Source organism: Hippopotamus amphibius, chromosome 12 (genome assembly GCF_030028045.1).
Source record: "Hippopotamus amphibius kiboko isolate mHipAmp2 chromosome 12, mHipAmp2.hap2, whole genome shotgun sequence".
Classification (NCBI taxonomy): domain Eukaryota; kingdom Metazoa; phylum Chordata; class Mammalia; order Artiodactyla; family Hippopotamidae; genus Hippopotamus; species Hippopotamus amphibius.
Window position 1 is genome coordinate 39,169,429 of NC_080197.1, and position 12,236 is coordinate 39,181,664.

The window sequence follows — 12,236 nt, forward strand, 5'->3', positions numbered from 1 at the left end:
TCAGATGCCTTGCATTTTGGCTGGACTTGACTTTCTCCTTTCTCCAAGCTCAGGAGGCTCGTCTCCCGTCTCAGGCTCAACCCCTCCCCCGGGTCACCCTCATGTGGAGCACCTCTCTTTTCCTCTGCTTGTCCTGTGAGACCCAACTTAGGTCCTCAGTGCCAAAGTCTACCCTACCTCCTGCACCCTGCGCTCATCACTTTGATCCTTCATGGTTGACTTCTAGTATGAAGGTCTCATCTTCACAAATAAGTTGCCTTCTTTTTCATGGCAAAGATTGAACATGGGGGTGGGGGCGGGTCTGTTCTGAGGATTGGTAGGCTCTTAAGTGCAAATGGGACCAGAAAAGATAGTGAATTTCTTAAATGCCTCCAGTGACAGGAAGCTCATTGCCTTATGTGACATCCATACCAGCTTTGGACAGCTCCGATCTTAGAACGTGTCTGTTTGCTTTTTGGCTTAATCAAGCTGAAATTTGCCTCCCCACCTAATAATTTTGTTACCCTTGGGCATTTACATAAAATTCTTTTGCCCCTTGTACTTCATTTACTGAAGAAGCAGGACCCTAGTCAGTCAAAAGCAGCCGTTCTCGTGTGTCCAATGTAGCCATTTAAATTTCAACAGGGTTTTCACAAGAAGCAGTGTTTTTACGTGGAAGTAGTCACTACATGTGCGCCTTTTCTTTCCTGTCGAATTCAGAGGGAGTTTTTAGTAATAGTGACCAGTGCTCTGGCAGTTTCACTGTATTTTCATTTGAAAGCACTGTCCTCTGAGGTTTCTACTTTATTGGCATTAATAATCATTTTCTAAATTGGTAATCATATGCTTCGCTTGATATTCTTAATGTCTCTTTGGTGAACTGATTTCTGTTTTTCTTTTCAACAATCAAAAGTGTAACTACCTGTATATTACGTTTTAAATCTCATATGATATTATAAGGCTTAGACCCCTTACTTCTGCTCTGGGTGACATGAGTATTGTGATGCTTGGCTGTCAGAATGAAAGCATTTGAAGGTTTAGAATTGGTTATATGAGCAGACTTCTGAGACGGAAGCCTCCCCTTACTCCATTGTTGTGTGGTACACTGGAAACCACATCTCAGCTGCAGAATTCCATGTTAAAGTGTCACCAGCTGACCAGGTTGCTCACTGTAAGCTCACTGCCGTTTCTGTGTGTTCTTAGGTGCTGTGATCCTTTTGGGAAGAACCAACATGTTTCGCTTTAACCATCCGAAGGAGGCTGCCAAGCTCAGGGAGAAGAGGAAGGTGAGCAGCGTGGATCCCCAGGAGCCGACTCCGCCCGGGAGGGGCTGGGTGGGGCAGGAGGGGGTCCTCATTCTGATTCCAGCACTTTGACTTTCTGGAGCATGAGGCAGTCCATAGCCTGGATTGATTCCAGGGAGCTTGTTTCCCAGCGGATGGCTGGCTGGTGAAGCAGGCTAGCAAGTCAGGTCCAGAGCAGGAGGTGGGGCGCTGCTTCTTGACCCTCCTGGTCAGCCCTGCATCCCCCGGAAGGAGGTGGGCATCGTTTCACATTAAGTGGCAAGTGTCTTCCACTCATGAGCTAGTTTTAAGAGTCAACCCCATATCAGAATCACTTTCATCCAATGTTTGCTCACTTTTTATTTTCTATTCACAGTAAACTGGGTTTTTGATGGGGTTGTAATGCAGAGAGGGGGTGAGTTTAGGACGATTGGAAAAAGACTTCGCTTGGTTGGATGGGGACGTCCAGAGGGCACTTGAAGTGCTGGATGGGGGAGGTGGGCAGAGGACCAGAGAGAGACGGGAAGAAATGAGAGGGAGAGAAATCTGCCTAGGAAATCATGCTGACCTTAGACCGAGGAAGGGAATGAAGTCACAGCTGAGATTTCTGTGAGCCAGGCACCATGCAAAACCTCCACATGGACCACTTTATCTGCACAGAGGCTGTTATTACGCCCATGTCACTGATAATTGAGATGAGAAAATGAGGCTGGCCTGTCCGTGGCCAGCAAGCGGGGAGACAGGGCTGCAGCCCTGACCGCCCACCCAGATGTGTTTGCCTTTCACCCTGAGTTACTCAGCCCTGTGTCTCTACCTGCTTTTGCCAGGGCTGCTGGAGTTGCCCATGCCTTGGATGGGGAATAAGAGAAAGCCACAAACCCCAGGCTTCTCAAGGGCTGTGGCTTCCAGCCTGTGAAGCCTCTTGTCTGTTCCAGCCCAGGTTCTCCCTGGAGGGCCCTTTTCGGGATAGAGTTGCAGGGACGAGAGGGAAGGAAACAGGTTTGCCAGTAACTTTCCATGGAAGCAAAACAGGTCAGGCTGTTGCTATTTTGGTCTCCCTTCACCTCTCTCTCTCCCTCTTTGTCACTCAGCGAGTGTGAGTGCTGCTAAAGGGTACTGCTCCCGCCAGGGGGTGGGGTGGACACAGATGCTGTGACCCCTTCCTCCACTTGAGCACAACAGCCAGGTCAGGGAGACCCTTGGGGCTGTGCGGTTCCCATCCGAGCGCGCTGTGACCCTGCTGGCCTCAGCGTGGGGCTTGGGTTCCAGATGGATCCCTGGGCTGACAGTCCCTGACTTGCATCGACAGAGAGACCAGTTGTGTGCGGGGCTGATGGGGAGCGAGGGCCCCTCATTGCCTCTCCGCAGGGGAGAGCGGGGAGCGCAGAGCACGGCCTTCTCTTGCCGCCGAGGTAACCGCTCTGCCCTGTGTCTGCTCTTAGAGTGGCCTTCTGTCCTCCCTCAGCTTGTCCATGACCGACCTGTCCAAGTCCTGCGAGAACCTCTCTGCCGTCATGCTCTACAACCCAGGGTGAGTGGACAGCAGCGTTGCCTTCCCTGGGGTCCTCACTGCTGTGGTGTTTGTCGTGTTGAGCCCATTGAAGTCACTAATTGAAAAAAAAAGTGAATTAAATAAAATAAAACTTCTGCAGGCAGGCCTCCTTATCAGATCAGCTATAGTCATCCTCCAGGTTCCTTTCCAGCCTTCGCTGGGTATAAACATCCTTTAACTTAGCTGTCACGACACAGATGAGGGATGCCATCCGATTCTTTGTTTACCCGTATGATAAGCCCTGGTAAGACTTGTACGGCTTCCTTCTCGTTTTCACAGCTGTCTAATACTTTAGAGTCGGCACTTGGATTGCTCAGTGTATGATCCCTTTGGTTTGCGTACTTTCATTTCATTTTGTAACTTTAGTATACTAACAGAGACAGCTTTGATTCCTAGAGCTTCAGGTGACCAGGGAGTTATGTTCACTCCTTCCAGGCTCTAGGGGACCACTGAGGACACACTTGGTAGTGTTTTAAATGGACTTCTTGGGGGGTAACCTTGGGTGGTCAGCTTAACTGCCCAGGTCCTCCATGGTTTCATCTGTGAAACGGTCATGAAAATGTCCCAAAACAGGGAACTGGATGAAAGGACTGTGGGGTCCTTGCCAGGTTTGTGTGAGCGCTTACTTTTATCTTTCCTACAAGAATCTCATGTAAAATGATGGAGGTGAATCTCATAGCTAAATAAGTAAATTAGAGCTGACGACGGTGTCATCTTCTAGAACTGACAGTTGGCAGTCACTGTGCCAGGCGCTGTGCTGAGCCCTCTCCTCTGTTGACTCTTTTATTTCTCACAATGACTCTCTCTTTCACACGTAGACAATTCACATAGGCCTGCTTGTCACGGTTTCAGGGTCAGAGCTGTGGTGTGAGTCCAGGTTGGTCTGATTCCCAGCCCGTGCTGTGCTCTGACTCTGTTACTACCTGCCTTTCTCCACTTGGGGGACCATTTCCCACCTGGGGGCTGGTTCCATGGCCCATGATCCCCGGCTCAGTGCTTCCCGCAAACTGAGCGTCCTGTCCCTCAGCTCAGGTCGGTCCTCTGTTTTGTGGACAGCAGACATGCCTGCAAGGAATGTCATCACTGTTGTAGGAGTTTAAAACTGGGAGGGGCGTTTGATCCTGTTTCTGGATTCCTCTTTTTATAGGTGAGCCAGCTGGAGCCCAGGTCCAGTTAGTGCCACCCTGTGGCTGCAGGCTCCTAGGCCACTCCCTCCTTCCAGAACTTTTGGACGCACAAACAGGCAGGTCCCTCCCTGTGTCAGTCTTTGCCTGCATCATTCATGCAGCCTTTCCATCTTAAGACATGGTTACTGAGAAGAGTTGTGCTAGTGAAATAAATCTGTCTTGAACTAAGCCTTGGTGATTGGTAAGATCCCTGACATGCAAGAACGATCGCAGAGCAACTGGATTATTGGGAGTTGGGGAGGCTCGTTTGGTTGTAGGTCTTTAATTCCTCATTGTAGTTGTAGCAGCTGCCTTCTCTCATGACTGAGATTGCATCATTCACATGCCCACTTTATTTGGGTTTAATATAATAGGTAGGTCTTTAGGTAGCGCGTTCCCATCTGTTCAGTCTTGTGGGGCTACTTAAATCTTTGGGGTGTGAAGAGTGCTTGCTGGAGTTCATCTCCCTGCTTAGAACCCACTTCCAGTCCTGGCGTCCACGTACCAGCTTCATTGTCCTTGGTGGCGGCGGCTTCTACTTGGAAACCATTTGGCAGTGTCATCTGGCTGTTTAACGCCTCTGAAAACCAAACTGGGATCTGCATTCAGCCTGTGCTCTGAGACACAGGGTCACCAGCTGTGGGCCCCTCTCTCCCTGGCATTTACTGATGGGATCTTGGTCCTTTTCCCCTCTCCAAACATAGGAGAATATGTAGTCCTCCTGGAAGCGATGCCATTTTTTGTTTTCTCATTTTTAAGGTAAACTGATTTTTCTCATTGTCTATGTTTGTAGGTCAGAGTGTACAGATTTCATCCTCCAAACTTTTGCGTGATTTCTCCTGTCCTGAAACCTAAGATCCCAGCCCTCCCCTGCCCCCCATCGCTGGGCTCTCCATCATCTGTGCTCCCCCGAGCCCTGCCCTCCTCACTTTGTAGGCACCAGCCGTTCTGGGTTCTGCTTCGTTGTTCAGACTCACCTGGACCAGTCATGCCTCTGGGGCTTTTCCTTTGCTGGTTTCAGAGCCTGACGTGCATTTATACGGTGCTGCCTGCTGTCCTCAAGGTGTAGTATTACATACAATCTCCTCTGGATGCTGTTCCTAACTTCCCTCCCCTCAGTCAGAAATAAAGGTCCTTTCCTCACTGTTCCTTGCTCCATTTCTATCATCCTGATTTTGTTCTTCTTTGTAATGTACACTCATCTCTCAGCAAGTCCTTGCTGAGCACCTCCTGGGAAGCGGGCATGGTTCTGCCCACAGGGGCGCAGTTGCCGGCAAGACCCACAGTCAGTTTATAGCTCGCTTGCTGCAGGAGAGAAGCCATCACAGGTCATCTAGGAATAAATGCAGGAAGTGAAAACGAAATGAAAATAAAATGTCTTGGGCAGTATTGGATGGAGTGATTGGGGAGGCTTCCTGAGGAGGGGATATTTAATCCAAGACTAGAGTGGAGGGAGGAAGACACTCGTGCAACAGAATGGGGCGAGTGTCTCCGGGCAGAGGGAAAAGCAAGCACAGTGGCATCCAACTGAGAGGTGGAGGGAGGGCAGAGCAAATGGGGTACAGTCACAGGAGGAGTGGGACAGGGTGAGGGAAGGAAGGGATGGGGGCCAGCTGACGTGGGGCCTTGGAGGAGTTTGACTGTTTTCTAACTGTTTGAAGTCTTTAAGCAATAGAGGAACGTGAAGACAAATTTACTACAAATATTAGGTTGTGTGTCATTTGGAGAATGTAGCATAGAAGCAAAAGGCCGTTTAGGAAGGTACTTCCTTAGTCCAGGTGGGAGGTACCAGCAGCTTGGATCTGGGTGGTTGCCATAGAGATGGAGCATCATGGAATCAAGGGTGGTCCCTAGGTTCCGGGTATAAACAGTTGGGCAGATGGTGCACCTACTCCTGAGGTGGGGGAGGCAAGAGCGACCGACGTGGGCTGGCGGTGGGGTGAGAGTTCAGTCCGTGTATCTTTCCTATTAGGTTGGACATTTTTAGAGGTCAGAGGCTTATGTTACTAATTTCTGTATTCTAGAGTGTTATTCACATAACATGCTTGATGAATGTTTAGCAAACAGATTAAGAATGAAACTTTAGTAAGATACACGTGTCCTTTGGGGAAGGTTTTTCACTAATTCCCCTGGGCATGAGCATTCCAAATGGTGGGACATGGTATGTCATGCAAAGGAATGTGTTCCTGTGGGATGAGTCAGTTTCCGAGGGACACCACAGCTGGTTGAATAACCTCAGCTTCATGTTCAGGATCCTCAGGCAGAAGGGGGAAAGAGAGCCTTATGATGAAGTGAAGACTTAGGCCAAGGTAGTCAGAGTTCAATGAGAAGCAGCCCACGATTGGCGGAGGAGATGGTTCTGGGTGGGTTGGACGCTGCCGCGATGTGTCCCGTTCTTCTGACTTCAGTTAGCACACATTTCACATCTGCCATCCTTGCAATACTCGTTTGTTCAAATTCAAGTTCAGTTGACTTAATACTTCATCATACCTTGATTTCCCCTGACTCTAGCCCCACCTCAAGTTGCCACCTGCTATAGAGAATGATTACTCATGAATTAAAACCTAATTGGAGAAAAGTTGCTGCCTGTGATTTGTGGGAAGCAGACACCTCGTAAAGCTATGCGCTCCAGCAACTCGGCAAAACAAAGTGGGATTAATGCTGAGCCAGGCTGTTTTTTCTTTTTTTGTTGTTAGAGGTGTAAATATCCTTGGCCTAAATTAAGCACCACGTGATAAATGGGAAGAACATTGAAAGAAGTATGTTCACTGCTTGGGCACTTGCTGAGTAGTTGTTAGTTAAATCTTATAAGCTGCTTGCACACAGGGCGTGTTGGTTCCTCAAGATGGAAACATAGGGCTGAGATGCTTCAGTAGGGCAGCGCATATTTATCACAGGTGTGGAGAGTCTGTTAAGTGTCGGGTGTCAGTGTTCTATCTGCCTAAGAAAACGGACACATGGGTGTGAACCCACTTAGTGTGAAGGCAAGGAAGTGGTTCAGGATTAGTAGCTTGTGCCCTGGGAGGTCCAATGGGAAGGGAATGGTGCAAATCGACGTGCTTGGAAGGGATTCTCTTCCGGTAGCCATGGCTTGTAATGTGTTGGGTGATTTAGAAAACCAGAGATTTCCAGAAGAAATCTTTCTTGACATTGAGATCGCCTCCAGCCGGCATCATGGGATCTGTGCCATAAGTTTAAATAGCGGGAACACACTTGTCCTCAGCGCTTACGGAGACCAAGCATTGTCCCCTGTGTAACATCCTCCCCAGTTCTCCCCCTGTTCCGCGCAGTCTCATTGCCGTAGCAACACGCAGCCTATAGTAAATAGTGGCCCATGGCAGGAGGAGGGTGGTGTGGCGGGCACGGCAGGGCTGCGAGGAGCCTTAAGTGGTAGCTCTCCCAAGTCTCTGGTCTAGCATTTTCTTCTCCGTAGTTGAAGGTATGAAGACGTTAGAGGTCTGTAAAGATGCCTTATCTCAGAGAACAAAGCAGGTAGAATACTAACCAGAGATCTAGCCCTGGACGCCCTCCAGGTAGAAACCCCATGTCACTCCCCTCGGTTCTACTTGAGAATTCTGTCCAAGATTCACAAAAGAACCGGATTCTGTGCTGGGCCCTGAGATGTGTGCAGGAAGGGAAGGTTTCCTCTGGGGAGAAGATGCCCCGGGGGAGGAACCAGGTGAGTGCTGGCCGGAGTCCTGCTGAGCTTAGGAGGAGATGAGAGGATTCCACAGGGTGGGGCCTGGCTGGGGCGCACCCTGAAAGCCAAGCCTGGGTGGAGCAGTTTGCTTTGATGAACAGAGGGCTGTTCTTTGAGGAAGTGCACTTTGGGGTTGGGAGCCTGGAGCAGGAGAGATGGCAGCTCAGGTTCTGCTGGCACGTTCCCAGCACCTGTGTACATGTAACGTTTTTATATATTCTGGTTAGTGTGTTTAGAATTTATGATTATGAATAAAAGGTATGGCCCAAAATGCAACAGAGAATTATTTTCTCTATACTCATAAGCATTTGCTAACCATTTCTTCACTGGTTTTTTAAAAATTGTGCTAACATACACTTCATGTGAAATTTGCCATATTAACCATTTTTAAGCTTACAGCAGTTAAGTGCGTTCACGTTGTTGCAGCTAACCTCCAGAACTCTTTTCCTATAAAACTGAAGCTCTGTACCCATTGAAAAATAACATCCCAACTTCCTCCTCCTTACCTCTGGCAACCACCATTCTATTTTCTGTCTCTGAATTTGACTACTGTGTACCTCATATAAGTGGATTCATACAGTATTTAACTTTCATGACTGACTTATTTCACTTAGCATAACGTCTTCAGAGTTCATCCATGTTGTAGCGAGTCTCAGACTCTCTTCCTTTTTTAGGCTGTGTAACATTCTGTTGCATGTATATGTTGCATCTTATGTATTCTTTTATCTGTCAGTGGACACTTTTTGCCAATTGTGAGTAATGCTGCTCTGAACACGGGTGTACACGTATCTGTTTTGAGCCCTTAGCTTTCAGTTCTTTTGGGTTTATACCCAGAAGTGGGATTGTTGGATCATATGGTAATTCTGTTTTTAATTTTTTTGAGAAACTGCCACACTGTTTTCTGTTGTAGGTGCAAGCATGTTACATTCTCACTAGCAGTGCACAAGGGTTCCAATTTCTCTATCCTCACACGTACATGTTATTTTCTGTGTTTTTCCACAGGTACGTGTTATTTTCTGTGTTTTTCCTGTCAGTTTTTTCTTGTGTTTTGTTTTTGAGAGAGGCCACCCTGATGGGTGTGACATGGTACCCCATGTGGTTTTTCTTCACTCTTTGTTTTCCTTCCATTTTCTTAAGAATTTCCAACCTGGGAAATAGTGTTTGGAAATATAGAAAGATGGAAAATCTCAGATTCAGCTCCCCAGTAACTTTAGTAAATAACGGATGAATGTCGATCTGATAAGGATTGGTTTCCTGATGACCTCCCTCAAGCCCCACCAAGTTCAGTTCAGCCAGCTCATTCGCCTGTATCTCAAAACCCAGTCCATGGGGTAGGAATCCAGGAGGGGTTTCTAGCCAAGGAGAGACGAGATCATATTTTCACCAAGAGGGAACAGTGAGGGTGCTGAGGGCGCAACGGGAAGGACGTGGAGGTGAGGCTTGAACGGAGGCAGCAGTAGAAGGCACCTAGGGGCGGGGGTGGGCTGCAGAGGCACCCAGGGCAGGGAGTGATGAGGCCTCGATGGTTAACGGGATGTGGGAGGGAAAGAAGGAGTAGCTGTTGACATCCATTTTTTGGCCTAGGTAATTGGTTTGGTGTCAGTGCTCTCCAGCCAAAATACAGATACAGGAGGAGGGGCAGCTTGTCGAGAGGTGGGGAGGATATTGAGCACAGCCTTGAAAAACTGGGCTCAGGACCGTGAACTTCTTCCTGGGGGTGACTGCATGTGGGCACAGGGTCAGCCACCAGGCACCTCGTGGGGAGCATGGGGGTCTCTGCAGCCTGTCACAGGCGCAGGGTGAAGGCAGGTCCCCCGTTGACAAGCCTGCCCGCTCTTTCCGCATTCACTCAGCTTCTGGGTGAGGGCCCTTGTTTGTCCAGCCTATGCTGGGGCTCAGACCCCTTGGATTGTGATTCAGTGCACAGAGGAGTTGTAAAGCCTGATGGACGTCAGGTTGGTGGGAGCCTTGTCTCTGCCCGTGACGCTTGGATTCCTCTGGGCTGGCGGGGCAGCTGTGCAGCTCAGCCCCGGCCCTTGGCCGCGGCGCCCTGCTCCTCACCATAGGGGGTCTGTACCGCCCACCCCGTGATGGGTCTCACAGGCTTTGGCAGGTGGTCTGGCCCTGGTGACACGTGCAGAGTTCAGGGTCCCTTACCCCTTATTTGCCTCGTCACCTCTCTTGGGACCAGGTTGGGATCGGTGTTCTCCTGCTTTTAGAATTCCCGCCTTAGGCGGACTGGCTTTTGGCTTCTTAATGATTCCCTAATGCTAAGTATTTGCTTAAATGTTAGTTGCCCCCCCCTTCCCCCACCCCCACACACCCAGCCCTCCAACACACACCTCCTCTCTTCTTCTTTGTGTCTCTCTTATTAAACCCTCATGAACACGGCTTGGTTAAGATGCTGGGACTCTTTGAGTTTCAGTTCCTTTCCCTTGAGCACCAGCCGACTTTCCAGTCACTTGCTAGAAATCATGGCCCACTCTATCCCTTGGGAAGCTTTGTCCCCCTGAACTGGCTCCACACGGGAACTCTGTCTTCCCAGCTGTCTCCCTCTGCCTGTCCCCACCCCCACTTCCAGCAAGTTCACCCTGAGAATCTTGCTGCCAGTCGTTGTGGAGGAACGAGCAAGAGGGATGTTCCTCTGTAAGTGGCCGCCGTGGTCCGTCCGTGAGGAGTAGCAGGTGTCCCAGAGTCGCCAGGGCTCTGGGGGCCCTGCGCGTGATTCCTGGTTTCCTCTGTGGGGTGACACCGGGGGACTCACGGACCTGCCCCTGGAAGCTGCCTGGCCTTGCGCTGAAGGGTGGCGCTCGCTGTATCCCCTTAGCCCTTCGTGGTGACCCCTTCTTCCTGCAGGAGCCCCTCCTCTCCCCAGCCAGTGGCCCGGGCCTCAGTGCCTCTGGGATGCCCTCCAGGCCCCGACACCAGCACCCATTTTTCTCCCACCATTATCTTCTGCCACTTTCCACCTTGAACTTTATGCTTTGGTTTAGGTGGACAAAACATCGTCCACACCTCTCTCCAGGCCAAATCCATGTATAAACCCATCCACAGAACCCCTCTCCCTCTTCTTCCTGTGGCCAGTCCTCTTCGTCTTCCAGGTGAGTATAGGAATTGTCTCCTCAGAAGCGTTCTGTGCATCTCCAGTTTGAGCGAAGTGCTTCCTCTTCATTCTCTGGCAGGTGTTTGGTGCACACCTCTATCATCATAGCTTTTTCCAAATTCATTTAATCGGCACCAGTGCCTGCTTCCCCATTAGGCCGCCCAAAGGCCAGGGCCAGGCCCTGCTCATCTTTGAATCTCCAGCCTCTCACATGCAGCAGGTGCTTCACAGATGTTCACTGAGATGTTGGTTTGGCAGTAGAAACGCTCTCAGCACAGGAGGTGTGTCTGCTTATCGATGTCCAGGTGCCCCGTGCTTCAGGTGGTCCTACGCACTGTTCAGCATCTCCAGACTAGCTGTGCCTTGTCTTCGTGAGGCTCTCATGCACACAGATGTACCTCATACACGTTTCGTGGCTTTCTTAACTGTTACACATTCACATATCTCTTGGTTTTCGTGGTATCATATAGACCTGAATATGTTTTTTACAGTAGGTTAAAAACTTACGCTAGTACTCAGTTCCTCTTAGAACAGAGCTCTCTGAAAGAATTACATCTGGTTTGCGAATTATTGTATCCAGTAAGATCCAACTTATCTTCAAAGCAGTCGGTTTCAGCAGGCAACCTAGTAATTCTCCAAAGAGAATTTTTCTCCAGGAGAACCCATGCTCTGAATCATAGTAAGATTTGGACTTTTTTTTTTCCCCCTTTTCTGGACTTTTAAAAAGTGAAGTCTTTGCTACCCAGGAACATTTTATCTGCCCAATTGGGCACATCACGTTACGTTGGGTGTATCATCTCTGAGGTAGTTTAGGAACTCAGTGCTGGCCCACGTCGTAGGCTTTCTGGAAACCAGGATTTGTATGCACACATGCGTGGTACTTGGTGCCAGAGAATTCTTGGAGGAGGCAAAGCAGCCTGGTGACTTCCTTTGGAAGTTAGCTCCACTTTGGAGAAGTGCCCAGCCAGGGTCTTTGCCAGGAAACAGTTTCGCCGCAGGGGAAACATTCCTCCTCAGGGGCCCAGTGTCTTTAAGAAGAAACCAAGCCCACTCCTTAGGCATCCTCTGTCTTGCTCTGAGGCTGCACACAGGCAGCTAACTTGGCAGAATGTGGGAGCTTTCACAGCTTTTTGAAAGTGCTCTAAGCACAGTTATATACATTCCAAGTTCATTTCAGTCTCGGAAATACAGGGAGAAATTTTCACTCATGCATTAACCTCCTTTAAGCACTAACCAGTGGCGAGCCCATTTAAATGGATATACTGCATCTGAATAATTAAACTCTGAAGAGGAGGAATGCCTGGGTTTCAAATCCAGTCGGACCAAAAATATCCAAAGTCAAAAATCAGAGCTGTGTTTGGCAAGCTGTCCCAGGAGCTTCATAGAGTGTAGGGGTTGGTGGGCATCAGGACCCAGGGCTCAGTGCATGGCCGCTGACTCTGAGGATGGTCTG

General features: G+C 49.4%; 1 protein-coding gene across 10 annotated transcripts in view; it reads left to right on the forward strand.

Moving 5' to 3' along the window:
• Positions 1 to 12,236, forward strand: part of KIF16B (kinesin family member 16B) — a 291,849-nt gene that overhangs the window by 143,340 nt on the left and 136,273 nt on the right. For all 10 annotated transcript variants that reach the window (XR_009048392.1, XM_057701881.1, XM_057701879.1 and 7 more), the window contains 2 exons: positions 1,183 to 1,265; positions 2,705 to 2,793. Coding sequence is in view for 9 of the 10 variants with exons in the window: in XM_057701881.1 (XP_057557864.1) it covers positions 1,183 to 1,265; positions 2,705 to 2,793 (172 nt within the window). In the remaining variant the exon portion in view is untranslated. The remainder of the gene's footprint in view (positions 1 to 1,182; positions 1,266 to 2,704; positions 2,794 to 12,236) is intronic.